General features: G+C 43.7%; 2 protein-coding genes across 2 annotated transcripts; one reads left to right on the forward strand and one right to left on the reverse strand.

The window, feature by feature from the left end:
- LOC110434374 (glutamine synthetase cytosolic isozyme 1-1) lies at nucleotides 4,515–8,449 on the forward strand. The gene is made up of 10 exons (XM_021458271.1): nucleotides 4,515–4,806; nucleotides 5,520–5,559; nucleotides 6,013–6,116; nucleotides 6,225–6,273; nucleotides 6,745–6,851; nucleotides 6,946–7,033; nucleotides 7,147–7,275; nucleotides 7,366–7,440; nucleotides 7,571–7,822; nucleotides 7,924–8,449. Exons 1-10 carry the CDS (start codon nucleotides 4,733–4,735, stop codon nucleotides 8,074–8,076), a joined length of 1,071 nt encoding a protein of 356 aa, XP_021313946.1. The 5' UTR covers nucleotides 4,515–4,732; the 3' UTR covers nucleotides 8,077–8,449.
- LOC8068616 (mitochondrial metalloendopeptidase OMA1) lies at nucleotides 10,327–15,261 on the reverse strand. Its single transcript, XM_002454279.2, has 3 exons — nucleotides 14,176–15,261; nucleotides 13,941–14,092; nucleotides 10,327–10,964 (listed from the first exon to the last, which is right to left on the reverse strand). Exons 1-3 carry the CDS (start codon nucleotides 15,112–15,114, stop codon nucleotides 10,715–10,717), a joined length of 1,341 nt encoding a protein of 446 aa, XP_002454324.1. The 5' UTR covers nucleotides 15,115–15,261; the 3' UTR covers nucleotides 10,327–10,714.

Below are 15,261 nucleotides of genomic sequence, written 5' to 3' on the forward strand. Positions count from 1 at the left end.
AAAACTAGGCCGTGTTTTTTTTGGAAGAAGAAAATTAGGCCGTGTTTAGTTTCTGAAGAGAAAAATTTCATGACACTGTAGCATTTTTGTTTGTTTTGTGATAATTATTGTCCAACTATGGACTATCTAGGCTCAAAAGATTTGTCTTGTAAATTCCGACCAAACTGTATAATTAGTTTTTATTTTGTCTATATTTAATACTCCATGCATGCTTCTAAAAATTCAATGTGACGGAAAATCTTGAAAATTTTGAGAGTTTTTGGGTGTAAGTAAACAAGGCCTTACCTGCCTTATTTCTACGGTAGTCTGACACCACTACTTTGTATTTGTCTGTCTTAGGAAGATAACTAATATTTTTTAAGAACTCAAGTAAGTTTAATTTCTACGAAATTTATAAATAATGCTAATATTTATAATCCCAAATGAGTACTAACAGAATTATTGTGGAATATGTTCTATTGTAAATTTATTGGAGAACATTAAAACTACTTTCTATAAGTTTTGTCAAACATAGAAAAAAGTTTGACTTGGTCCAGATGTAGAATTCCATTTTCTTTAGGGACAGAATGAGTAGTATAATACTCCCTCCATCCCAAATTATAAGGCATTTCAAGAATCTTGGAGAGTCAAAGCATTTTAAGTTTGACTCAAATTAAAGAAAGAATTATAAAGATTTATGAGATCAAGTGGATATACTATAAAAATATAATCAATGAAGAACCTAATGATACTTAGTTAGTATTATAAATATTATTATTTTGTCATATAAATTTCGTCAAATTTAAGATACTTTGACTGTCCAAGATTCTTGGAATGACTTATAATTTGGGATGGAGGGAGTATAAAATATTGAATGAACATGAGCAACCTAACTATTATACTTCCAATGTAATCTTAGCAAACTTTAAGTTGTATTTTGAATATCAAGTCAACATTGCGATTTGTTTTTTCATCCTCAATAAAAACTTCTAGAACCACCACCACTAGTAAGGGGTTGTTTGGTTGGGGTGATAAAATTTAACATGTACTATAACATTTACATTTTATTTAATAATTAGTGTTTAATTATGGACTAATTAAACTCAAAAGATTCTTCTCACAAATTATCCTCTAGTTGTTTTAGTTTTGTACATAGTATATATTTAGTACTTCATGCATGTGTCCGAATATCCGGTATGATAGGTAATAAAAAATCACCTAGAACCAAACAGGCCCTAAGTAAAAACTAGTTAATGTTTCAGATATGGCACAGTCTCCAATGGGTACATGTGACTATTAGTTTTTACTCGATAAGATTATGCTTACTATTTATAACTTCTAATTATTTTATAAGAATGTAATACTATGTTCGTAACGTTCCGCCTCCACGAGGCCGGGCCCGCTTACATCAGGTAGTCTAGGACATAGACTACCCTCCTAGACTAACACTAGTCTTTTCTACGCACTTTGTCCTCACTCGTACGCATCCGGGAAGAACTTTCCAATCGGTCACCTATTCCTAAATTTCTCTAAATCAAGTACGCTTAATTTTAGAGTTCTTTGGAAATAGACTTCCGGAAATGAAGTTGCAACTTATTGATATAAGTATCCTGTTAATCATATGAAGCCTTAGGCCGGGAAGTTACATCCTCATCCTCTTAAGAGACCGACGTCCTTGTCGGCCAATCCCAAGCCAGGAACTTCCCCTCTTGGCCACGTCCGTGTGTCCAGTGTCAGCGCATGTGCCATGCTGTGTAACCACTCTAGGTCCAGACTAGTCATGCGCACCATGCCTGCACAACTGTGACACACGCGTCCGTGAAACTACAAGGGTCGGCTCTGATACCATTCTTTAACGTCTTGCCTCCACGAGGCTAGGCCCACTTACATCAGGCAACTTTTTTAGGACATAGACTACCTAGTCTTTTCTGTGCACTTTGTTCTTACTTGTGCGCACCCGGAAGTCTCGGTCGGTCACTCATCTCTAAATTTCTCTAGGCCAAGCATGCTTAACTTTAGAGTTCTTTGGAAATGGGCTTCTAGAAAAGAAGTTGCAACTTATTGATATGAGTATCATATTAATTCTATTAAGCCTTGGGCCAGGATGTTACAATGTTTAGGAAAAACATAAGAGTTTTGTGTTTCCAAACATGAGCCATAGTCAAACAAGGTTCTTGTAAGTGCTAACATCGTGCTTTTCTTTCAAACTAGAAGCATATCTGACGTGTTGTGTTGGTATAGGAATCTTGGATATTCAAAATAAAATTAGACATTTACTTGCATCAAGGGACAAATTATTATAAATGATTTATAGATGGTGTGGTATGCTAATATAGACAAATAAATACATGTTACTAGATGATGTAGCTTGCTACCGTGGTTAGCTGGTATAAATAAATAGATGTCATAATTGCATGTGCTAGTAGACATTGATGTGAATAGCTTGCATGTTGAAATAGAAAACTAGTAGAGTTTACAATTATAAAATAAAGAGATAGAGATAGCGATAGAGACAGAGATAGAGATAGAGATAGAGATAGAGATGCAGATAAAGATAAAGATAGAAATAGAAATAGAAACAAAGATAGATACCTCTACACCTAAAAAGATTGTACTCCTCTGTTCACAAAAGAATGCAATTCTCATATTTTGAGGAGTCAAGCAATTTGAAGTTTGACCAAAATTGTACCGTTAAATTGATTATTAAATATATTTTCGGTAATAAATTTAGTTGAAGACATAAATATTAATACTATTCACTATAAACTTGGTTAGAGTTAAACTAGTTTGATTCGCACGCATCCCATAGTTGCATTCTTTTATGGACGAGGGAGTAACATGATCATCTACCTGGTGATACCAAATCTCGATATCTGCTCCTTTGTCCATACATGATATGAACCATCCTCACTCGAAGCTTAAGCATTCACATCCTACCTCGTTCTTATACTAAAATCGGATCTATATGTCTCCATCTAATACAAAGTTCTCAAAGCTCATGTATCTACATCCATTATCGCGGTTAAGTCTGACAAATCATTGCCCTGGTGCAATACACGAGCATATATCTATTAGACATATGTATCAATAATTTCTTAATGAAACCAAAACACCAAGCAATACTAGATGGATGTAATAAATATCTTTGAAGTTACTGCACTGGTTCACCAATTTGACCAATTTTTATCCAAGTCATGTATTTACGACCAATGACTTGTGTCGTATACGCATTGGAATCTGGAATGACATTTGAATTAGATCGAATTCTAGTTTGCTCATGAATTTTCATTGGAATATATCTTAGTGGCAGAAGCACTTTGCCTAAGAAAGAATGCAATTTTAAGTTTATTTTAGGTTTTTGTGTTCGAACTTTGACAAAAAACAAAGATAAAAATACTGATATCCACATCAAATTAATATAATATAAAAATATATCTCATAATAAATCTGATAAATCTATTGATATTGATTTGATTTTATAAATTTTTAATATTTTTTATTTATGGTTGATCAAACCCAAGATACTTTAACATCATACTGTACTAGTGCATTCTTTTAACCAAACATGTGAATCAACTACCAGCACGTATGCCCAGTATATGTGTAGGTAGGATTGAGTATTTCGTTGTTTTTTTTGACTCGCATTAACAAAAATTCATAGTAGTGGCCCAAGGAATTTTGCACATGATGAATACCCAAAGCTAAGCCGACATGGCACTGGATTCCTGTGGGAGTTAGGGCTTGTTTAAGCCAAAAACTTTTTCAAAATTTTTTGTCACATCGAATTTTGCGGTATATATATATATAAAATATTAATATAGATAAAAATTAACTAATTATATAATTTATTTGTAATTTCTGAGATAGAATTTTAAGTCTAATTAATCTATAATTAAATAATAATTGTTAAATAAAAATAAAAGTTTGTCACCTCATGTATCGAGGCCGATATGGTGGCTGGTTAGTTGCTGAATGCACCATGCGTCCAGTTCATGCCCTGATGCCATGCAGAGAACAGTTAAAGCACTGTGTGCCACTTCCAGCTGGGGTAGAAGATCCCAGGCCCCAGGATCTTCAGTCCCATTGGTAGGTCGAGTAGGGTGTAGGTCCGTATGTACAGGTAAAAAAGCTGCTGCGGATGAGATGCGATGGCTTTATGATTAAAATCCAAAAACTTTTAAAATCAAATTGCTGCCCCTTTGTGGACTATCATCCCCAGACATCGAAAAGTTTCCAAATTTCTTTTTACTCCACTATAATCGGAACTCTATAAATATAAATCAAATCAACCACTTCTAGCAATAAAGCTGCATCGCCTGGAATTCAATATTTCCCACACCAACCGCTTCACGTCCGAGTCCACATCTAACTGACAGGTGGCCTCTAACAGCCAGGTCCCACATGTCAGAATTGGGGGCTGCACGCCTTCCCGGTACACTGTGGTCTTCTTCTCGCACCTACCGCGTCGAGGAAATAACCGAATATAATATACGCGGAACTCCAAAGGTAATATTCGTACTAATCCTATATTGCCGTGGTATTTGTACGTATAAAGCGTATACGTATACGTATTTTATTGGGATCAACTCTCAAAGAGCGGAGCCGGCTGGACGCCAACTTGTTTCCCATCCTTGTCCTTGGTCGTCGCCAATATATAGCCGCCCTCATCCCGGCGGATCCCTTCGTCTCAATCCCACACCACCACCTCCTCCCTCTTCTTCCTCCTTTGGGTCCTTCCCAGCCGCCGCCGGCCATGGCCTCCCTCACCGACCTCGTCAACCTCAGCCTCTCGGACACCACCGAGAAGATCATCGCCGAGTACATATGGTACGCCGCGCGTTTCCCTGTTGTTTATCTGCACGCAACGCTCTCTCTCTTTGCCTCGCTAGTCAGAAAGAATCGATCTTGCTTGATGCCCGGCCGCCTTCTCATGGCGTCTCCCCATCCGGAACATGATTTGGAGAGGGGTTTTGGGAGACCGCCTCATGCCGTGCCGCATCTCTTGTTTTATTTTGGTGATCAGTCAAGCGGGGAGGCTTTATTTGTTGATTCTTCTTCAAGTAAAAATCTGTTATTTTGGCTCGTTTATTCGCCCATGAATATCTGGCTTCAGTTTCGGATATGCTCGGAGAGAGCTGGAGAGATGCGCAGTACCCTTCTGACTTTTGTTTGTCCTGCTGCGGGAGGATCTTCCCAGCGGCAGTCTCTGGCTCTCTGCTCATCGGGTCCCTCACCGGCCACCGCACCGCTTATATGGTGTTATGATTGTATCACTGGCCACCGCCAGATGAATCTCTTGTCTAGAAGATCTAATCGCATGTCTTACGCGTTAATTGATTCCCCTGGTGCCAGTATTATTAGTACTTTTTTTTAAAAAAAAACAACAGTATTTGTTAGTACTCAAAAGATGCAAGTTTTTGTTGTTGTTACTACAAACACGTCTTGGATTGCTCTGCTCCGAGGAATATGGCGAGCAGTTGTTCAGTCTGTTAGGCGATTTGACCCCATCTTAACGCATGCCTTTTTTTTTTGGGTTGCAGGATCGGTGGATCTGGCATGGATCTCAGGAGCAAAGCCAGGGTAAGATAAAAAGATTCCCTGCACTAGGAGGGGACGGTATCCCGGGATACTGTTTGTGGTGGCTCGTCACTACTCACTTATCCTATCACTTATCTCTGAAGTCACCATCCGCTGAGCTGTTCTTTGGCTTATATACAAGAGCTCTGCTCACCACTACCACTGCAATTGAATTTTTTTTTCTCTTCTGTTTACTTCCCAGAAAATTTTGCAAAATTTTTCACATTCCCTGTCACATCGAATCTTTAGACGCATGCATGGAGTATTAAATATAGACGAAAATAAAAACTAATTGCATAGTTTGGTCGAAATTAACGAGACGAATCTTTTGAACCTAGTTAGTACATGATTGGACAATATTTGTCAAATACAAACGAAAATGCTACGGTGTCCATTTCCTAAAATTTTTCAGAACTAAACAAGGCCCTGATCTCGTTGTGGTTGGTGCTGGTGCAGACCCTCTCCGGCCCGGTGACCGATCCCAGCAAGCTGCCCAAGTGGAACTACGACGGCTCCAGCACCGGCCAGGCCCCCGGCGAGGACAGTGAGGTCATCCTGTAGTAAGTGTCATGGCATGCCAAGCTTTGGATGCATTCTTTTGTTTGTTTGTTTGTTTTACTAGCAAACATGGAACGATCCTTATCTCTTGGGCATGTGCCACCCTGTAGCCCGCAGGCTATCTTCAAGGACCCATTCCGGAGGGGCAACAACATCCTTGTAAGTTTTCACTTTTATCATCCAAGTGGCAATTGGTCCAACTCAGATCAGTTCATCTTTGTGAGGAAAAAAAGTGTGTATTGTTTCATCAAGTAAATAAACTAAAAGTTGTATGTACTGTTTAAATAAATTAGTTTTTTTAAAAAATATGCCTGATGTATAGGTTGGACTATCTTGATGCAGCACTAAAGGTTCCTGATGCAATTTCTCTACTCTGAATCTTTGTCCAGTTATGCAGAATTGCCTGATCCAATTTTTCTACTCTGAATCTTGTCCAGTTATGCAGTATTGCAAATTGTATATAACATGATGACTTGGTGTTATGAGCTTTGATATTCTTTTTTTTGTAGTTAGGTTTGAGTATCCAGTGTACCAAACCATGGTTTAGGAATCCAATTGGTCGATTCATTTTCTTGTCTAATAATAATAGGGACCACTCTTAGGCGTTCAATGAATTCGTTTGACTTGCAGGTCATGTGCGATTGCTACACCCCAGCTGGCGAGCCAATTCCCACCAACAAGAGGCACAACGCCGCCAAGATCTTCAGCAACCCTGAGGTCGCTGCTGAGGAGCCCTGGTATGCAAATCTCCCCTTGTATATTTGTGATGGAAGCCAAAACGATCTGTCTTTGTATGATTGATTGATCATGATTGTCCTTGCAAAATGGTAGGTACGGTATTGAGCAGGAGTACACCCTCCTTCAGAAGGACACCAACTGGCCCCTTGGGTGGCCTCTTGGTGGCTTCCCTGGCCCTCAGGTACAAGACACGATGGCTTCGCTAATTTGCTTGCTTGCTTAAGACATGCTTCATCGATTCGGTCCTACATTTGTTGAAGTGTCACCTAAATGATGTTCAATGTCCATGTTTAGGGTCCTTACTACTGTGGAATCGGTGCGGACAAGTCATTCGGGCGTGACATAGTTGATGCCCACTACAAGGCTTGCATTTATGCAGGCATCAACATCAGTGGCATCAACGGAGAGGTCATGCCAGGGCAGGTGAGATACTACTACTACACTTGGCAACTTCTTTTGTAACCCTGAAGCTACCATGTTTCTGACCATGGCAAACATTGTGGTTGGTTCCAGTGGGAATTCCAAGTTGGACCGTCCGTCGGCATTTCTTCAGGTGATCAGGTCTGGGTTGCTCGCTACATTCTTGAGGTATGACATCACATCTTCTCAGCTCTATATGTATACTATGATTGATCAAATATAGCGCCATCTTAACCAAGCATGATTTGCACCACTTATGTTATGTGGTAATAACAATCGGTGCTCCTTTCCTTCACAGAGGATCACCGAGATCGCCGGTGTGGTGTTGACATTCGACCCAAAGCCCATCCCTGGTGACTGGAACGGTGCCGGCGCACACACCAACTACAGCACCAAGTCCATGAGGAACGAGGGCGGGTACGAGGTGATCAAGGCCGCCATTGAGAAGCTGAAGTTGCGGCACAAGGAGCACATCGCGGCCTACGGCGAGGGCAACGAGCGCCGCCTCACCGGCAGGCACGAGACCGCCGACATCAACACCTTCAGCTGGGTACGTCCCCCATTCCTTCCTACTGTTACTGTGCTGCTGCTGCATCGTGGAGAATCGGCGAACCCGTGTGCCAACTGTTGTCTGTTGTCTGTGCGGTGCAGGGAGTGGCAAACCGTGGCGCGTCAGTGCGCGTGGGCCGGGAGACGGAGCAGAACGGCAAGGGCTACTTCGAGGACCGCCGGCCGGCGTCCAACATGGACCCATACGTGGTGACCTCCATGATCGCCGACACCACCATCCTCTGGAAGCCCTGAAGCGGAAGCTTTCCTCCATCCAGCTCGCCGTCTCGTGTCGGTTTGTTCCGCGGCAGTGTCCCGGCCGTTGCATTGCAGGGTCCCGTCCAGCGATTTGCGCAACAATTGTTCCTTCCCGTTCCGTTTGCTTATACTACTCTACTACTGCAATTTAGCTAGAATTTGGGTCAGGTCGTGGTGTGCCAAAACAAAACACATAAAAACTTTGACGCTTCCCACTTCCATTCCATGCCGTCCGTCCGCTTGGGTGATCTCCTCCTACCTTCTTCTTCTTCTTGTGTAATCCTCCAATAATGGCCGTACCACACTTGTGGTACCTTTCAGTACTTGCTGCATCCTCATGCATTGCATTGTATAAGTGGTCGCTTTCCTACGCGCTCCAATGTTTGTGGCTTTCCTGATGCGATAAGGGAGGGAATGGTTAGTGGGTGGCAGCATTATTGTCATCGTCGCCCATCGGCCGATTGGATGGCCTCTTTTAGGTCAGATTCTGAACGGACGATTTGTCTTTTCCCGGAAAATTCAGCAACACCGGTCGTTTTACAGTAATTTTCGCTCCACCAGCTTATCACTGTTGATCGTCGGCTCCTTGCCCATCGCCCATCGGCGCATGGGATGAATAAATTAGTCTGTTTTGGTCAGATTCTGAACGGACGATTTGTCTTTTCCCCCGGGAAAATTGAAAATTCAGCACCACCGAGGTGTTTGATTTTCGGTGGATGAACCTATCACTCTTGTCTCTTGATCGGTTGAGGTGTCACTCGACACAGCTTAATGCTTGGCTGTTAGCAAGCGAATCCATCAAACATAACGAGGCCCTCAACCAAGGGACTGTTTGGTTCTGGATCCTCCAGAAATGGCTTCGGCTCAGCTCCTGTAGCAGCCGGAGCTAAAGCCCTACGGTGGGCCCTGCCAAAGAGTAGGAGCTCGAAATTTTCGTCTCGGATCGTGGGGCCACATCCGTACATGTTGCTACAGGAGCCACCAAGCACTGCATGGCCCCCTCCCTCTCTCGGGTCGATTTGCCGGATCGAATACTTCTCCATGTTGATTCGTCTGATCGGATTATCTGGTCGAACAGCAGGTACTAGCAGAGTGCATGCCGAGAGAGCGAGAGAGAGAGAGAGGATGGGCATTGCTTTCTTGACGTTGATTCACATCGTTGACCTGTGGGCATTGGTGACCACGGCACCTTCACCAACTCCGGCGACATTGCACGGCCACAACAACGCAACCACTCGGCTTGAATGGCGACGCCATCTTCTTCTCTCCAATCTGGTCAGTCAAGCCCTGACAGCGGCCGGCCCGCCATGGCAAGCATTCCACTCAGTGTCTCTCACCCCAGCACGTCTCTCCAAGCTCAACTTTGTTTATGCAGCGTCTCAACTTCCAACAGCATTTTGGTGTTCTTCCAAGTCAAAAATATTACATACAAGTACAGTGGCAACGGTGCAGATTGGTTCCACAGTCTTCTTGGGTCTTGTTTACTTCCATCCAAAATCCAAAAACTTTTTAAGATTCCTCATCACATCAAATCTTTAAACGCATGCATAGAGTATTAAATATAAACGAAAATAAAAACTAATTGCACAGTTTGATCGAAATTTACGAGACAAATCTTTTGAATCTAGTTAGTCCATAATTGGGCAATAATTACCACAAACAAACGAAAATGCTATAGTGTCACGAAAAAATTTCGGAAAGGAACTAAACAAGGCCTTGGTCTAGTGACCCAATGGCACGGTTAGAGGCCAGCCATCCTTTTGCTGCCGGAAAGGGCTGATTGGCCGGCATGATCGGTCGATCGCCATGGATCCATTGAGAGAAAGAAACAAATCAGCAAGCACCACTTCGTGACGCGAAAAGCAATCACGGCTCACTGCCTTGTACTAGGTGCCGCCCTGGGTTAGCGATTGGAGTATCTCCCTATAAACTACTCTGTTTCCTAGGAGCTAGGAATTGTGGCGGCGTCTCCGATGAGAGAAAAATGCGGACACAAACAGTGTGCAGCCTAATCACTCATGACTACTACTGCCAGGTTGCTCGATTCAGCTCTACAATATGCTGTTGCTGCTGATGGAAGCAAAGCTTGTCTGCTGGCCGTGTGGGGCATCGCCAAGAAAGCTTAGGGATATCTTGTTTGTCATGTACTACTGCTACTGGTGGATGATGGTGCAGATTTGGAGTCCTGACTAGATGTCGTATTTGCGTTAAGAAATAATACGCAAGACATTTGTGGACGGAGACAAATACACAAGTACATAGGCACATCCAGAAACCAAGAGAACGATGTGTGATGATCCTTTGCTGAAAACCAATCATTTCCCGGTTCAGCCATCGCCCCATCAGCATGAACGGACCAAAACCACACTGGAAACAGAAGCGGCTGTCAACTAACAATTATTAACAATATGGACTGCTTTATTTATTTCTCCTAATCACAAATGAAAAGCAGCTACGCTTCTGCTTGGGGAACGACGAGGGCCCGTTCGGCCTCACAACGACTGGAAATTACGAGGAGCAAGAGTACAGTCTAATCTTCCAGGAATCTGAACCACTGAGAACGCCCAATGCACAGGTCGTCACTAGTGCAGCTTTGTGAGGCGTTTGAAACAAGCAGAGGAGCAATTACGAGAATCTAGAGGAAACCTTCAGTGCCTTGGCCGGCACTAACCTCCCTGTACAGTTCCAGTGCCTCGTTCATGACACTGGCTCGCGACAGAAGCTGCGCTCTCTTCTTGCTGGACGGATGAGTCGAGAGGTAGTTATTCAATGCTGAATCTCCTCCGATCTTTCCTAGTTTCTCATAGATCGATGGGGCAACACGCGGATCGTAACCAGCAGCAGCGAGCAGCAGGAGCCCAATGTGGTCAGCCTCTATCTCCATTCTGCAGGGACATAACAATGTCAGGAGGGCTTCCAGCAGGCAACAAGGTAGATAAATGAATGGCACACAAAGTCAAAATCGATTCTTGTAATAGGACTTAGTCAACCTTCTGAGCAGCCTTTTTTTTTGGCAACGGCACATATATTATATATCGTTAAAGCACAATACAACAGCCTGGGAAATCTGAGAAGCCAGTAATTTCCGAATAGCAGAAGTGAACAAGGCTTATACTAAAGATGGACAGACAGGATCATATGGGAAAGGTGTGAGGAGGCTAACTAACCAATCCTAGCAATGAAGAAGCAAACTATGTAACAGACGCAAAGGCAACCAAAGCTAACAAAAGTAATTGGCCACACAAAGAAGTTGAACAAACACTGCATTTGAAGTTTACTTCTGGAAATGTCTTTCCCATCTTACTAGGCGATGGAGAGGTCAAAATCTATTAGCATTAGCGGGCCTGCTTGGTTCGCTTCCAAAATTTACCAAGCCAATGATTTGGCAAGCCATAGTTTTGGCTAGTATTTGGTTAGCTACCAAGACTTGCTAACTTCTCACATTTGGCTTGCCAAATCTTTGGCAACCTTTTTTGACCAAGTTTTGGCTGCCAAATCTTTGGTATGGCAAATTTTGGTCACGAACCAAGCAGGCTCAGCATTTATATGCTGACTGCTGAGCCTCCTCACATAAGATTCCAATTCACCACTGTCCAAGCTTCAACTTGGCATGTCATTAACAGAAGAGAAGATTGAACCTCTCTACTTGGCATGTCTGGACCAACTTCAGTCCTGGCTAAAACAGGAGAGGTATCTTACCTTAAGTAAACAGGGAAAGCTATTGCCATCAAAGTAAAAGCCACTCAATTATCACTGTAGATTAATGCACCATTCAAATGGCCAACCCCATGGCAGATTCCTTCATTCTAGCCTGTTCCCTAAGTAGGATGGTTTTATTGTGTTGTATTATTGGTAGTATCGCTCTCAAAGCTAGGAAGGAAAGGTAAGGTTAGAGCAAGCTTATTTACTAAGATCCTAACAACGGGAGCGAGCAGAGTACTTTACGCTACTAGTGGCTTACCAGGAATGCAGGAACTCGCATGAGAGCTAGTCATATAGTCCTTGAAAGATTATTACTTTAATCGGTACGAGTTAACAAGGAAAGCTATTGCCATCAAAGTAAAAGCCACTCAATTAGTCAATTATCACTATAGATTATTCCAGCTTTCAAATGGCCAATTTTTGCATACTCAAAAAATTCTGAAGCATCCAGCTACAAAAAAAAGTCGTCATAAATTCAAACAGCATACTTCAGTTATAAATACCTATGTGGTGAAGCTCCATTGGTTGAGCTAAAAGGATATCATTATAAGCGGTTTTGTCAGATTGGAAGCCAAGCCATGCCAAGATAGGCTGCCGAGCACATTCTATATGCTACTTCCAAACTTATTGGATCTACTTCCCAAAGCAAAAAAGGGAAGGCACTCATTTGAAGATTTGTGTGAAAAGACAATGCCAAGAAAACAAAAGTGTGAAACTTAGACACAGGTCTCTCTCCAATGTCCATGTTGGTCTATTGGGGCAATAACTAGTAGTTACGACCTCATTTCTAATAGTGCCAATCACAAGGAGTCACAATGATGTCAAGAGTGACTGTTAGTTTATAGAAATATACGTAGTATGTGCTGGGTCCTGGTCTCCTGCAAAAATCATCTGAATAACTTAATTTGTTATGTCCACTGCCTATCCATAAAAGGGCAGAATAACCTAAAAACGTGAATTGCAATTTGCAGACATCTTCAAAGTTTAAAGAAGCTGTCATGTCAAGTGGCAACTGATACTAATGCACCTACACACAACTGGTGTCAGTAACAATAGAAGGACCTGTTAAGTTCTGACACCTTTGCCTATATGTTCATCGACCTGTGATACAACCATACAATGAGCTGACGTATTAAGATGGCCCTGCTGTCTACTTCATCAAGGAAGCTGACCCAATGCATGGCACCTAGCAACATTGAGGTCTTATCTCCAAGAGTTTGCTATATTTTACTTGGCAAATCTTATAATTTGGCAACTCCCAAAACAATATGGGAAGTAAAAAAAGAGTCCCTCTCCAAGAGTTTGCTATTTTAGACTTGACAAATCGAAAAAAAGAAGACCTATAAAGACATTTTATTGCGATGGATGAGTTTACACATTTGCATTAGGGCCTTGTTTAGTTGCGAAATTTTTTTGGATTTTTCTACTGTAGCACTTTCGTTTTTATTTGACAAACATTGTTCAACCATGGAGTAATTAGACTTAAAAGATTCGTCTAGTGATTTACAGGCAAATTGTGCAATTAGTTTTTGTTTTCATCTATATTTAATGTTCCATACATGTGTTTAAGATTTAATGTGACGAGAAATCTTGAAAAGTTTTTGGATTTTGGTGGAAACTACACAAGACCTAGCTATACATGAACTTATATTTTATTCTGATTTGTATTTCATTGTTTGTTTACAAGTTCTGTACTACTCAGCAGCAGGCAGCACCAGGGAGCTAGTACCATGTAGCATGGGGCCCATAGCCTCCCATCCCGTTCAGCTCCTAGGGCAGAGCGGCGGCAGATACTAGCAGTAGCAGCAGCAAGCACACAACGCACGGGAAGGAGAAAAACTCGTGCGAAGAAGAGGCAGCGCCAGCAAAGTATGATTGGCAAGTTGGATACGCGCGCGTATTTTTACGCGCTTGCATATGAGATTTGGCAAGTTGGGATAAATGCCAAGTTTGGATGCCAAACTGTTGGAGATTTTTTTTTCTTGTTTTGCTAAAATTTGGTGGATGCCAAGTTAAAATAGCAAACTCTTGGACCAATAAAGCTCAACTTTGCATTTTACTTGTTCTTTAGAATATTAGGTGTGCCTCATTTAGTAACACATGAAGCTTATCGCATCCAGAATGCATCACAACGAGCGACATGAATGCAGAAGCCATACCTTCGTGAGAAGGGTAGCCTGAGGAGGAGTGTTGACACTGTATTTATCAAGTCTGGCATGTAAATAAACTGCAGGATGACAATCTGCAGGATTGCCACCCAGAGGTTCTTAGTGATCTGCTCAGCGGCGTGCCTTGCAATAGCATGCCCAACCTAGAAAAAATGGCCACAAAGTTAGTTACAATCCTCTCCAATCACCAAAATCCACACATTAACATGCAGGCCAAGGACCGCACCTCATGCCCAAGCACAGTGGCAACCTCAGCATCGGCCCTGAATTTGTCAAGCAATCCAGTGAAGATTACAATCTTGCCACCGGGCAGGCAAAATGCATTGACGATGTCATCTTTGACAACAATCACCTCCCAATTAAGCCCATCCAGGTGACCCGTCTGCGGCTGCGCCCCGCGTGCCTTACCACGGCTCCGGCTCTCGGTCACCCACCTGTCATCCAGAACCTCGTCGTCTCGCTGAGCGGCCGCGGCAGCGCTCGCGTTCTTGTCAGGGGAAGCACCAAACATCGCTGCAGTAGCGTCGGCGTCGCGGTTCTTGATGGTGAGGTCGTCGGCGATGCCGCCATACCCATATGAGGCATCCTCTCCGTAGGCAGCGCCGTAGCGCTGGTGGCCGGAGACGCCACGGTGGACGGCGCGGACGATCTCCGAGGCGATGAGGCGGACGCGGATGCTGTCAGGGTGGAGCGGGGGCAGGATCTTGGGGCCGAACTCCTTCTTGAGCTGGGCGAACTGGGTCTCGCCGAGCTGGCGCTCGAGCCTCGGCGAGAGGACGACGAGGTGGGAGCGGTTGGTGTAGGGCACGGTCTCCAGATGGCCGAAGTAGAAGACGACCGCCACGCCCCCGGTGACGAGGACCGCCGCCGTGAGCTTCCGCTGGTCGTGGTACCACCGGGACCCGCCGCGGCGGCGGCTGAAGTGGATGACCTCCTGCCGCCGCGGGGATGTGTAGTAGTGCCTAGGTCTCGGCAACTGCGGCGGCGGCAGCGGTGGCGGAGCCGGTCGGGAGACGGCTGGCTTGTTGCGGAGGACGCGGGAGGCGTAGTAGTAGTAGTAACGCGAGGCCGGTGACTGCGGCGCCGGCGTCGGCGGCACGGCTACGTGGGGCCTGTGGCAGAGGAGTCGCGAGAGGACGGAGCGCGAGTTCTTCAAGCAGTTCATGTTGTGTGTTATTTTCCCCTTTTTTGAGGGGATTTTTTCTGGGGCGGCGTTCGATCGCTACGGCCGGAGCGCTGGAATTGTTGGAAGAAGCTGCCAGATGGCGGCGCCCCTCGCGCCGCCGAGCGACTCGTGTGATCGTGTCGCCTG

The sequence above is a fragment of the Sorghum bicolor genome, chromosome 4 (assembly GCF_000003195.3).
Source record: "Sorghum bicolor cultivar BTx623 chromosome 4, Sorghum_bicolor_NCBIv3, whole genome shotgun sequence".
Classification (NCBI taxonomy): domain Eukaryota; kingdom Viridiplantae; phylum Streptophyta; class Magnoliopsida; order Poales; family Poaceae; genus Sorghum; species Sorghum bicolor.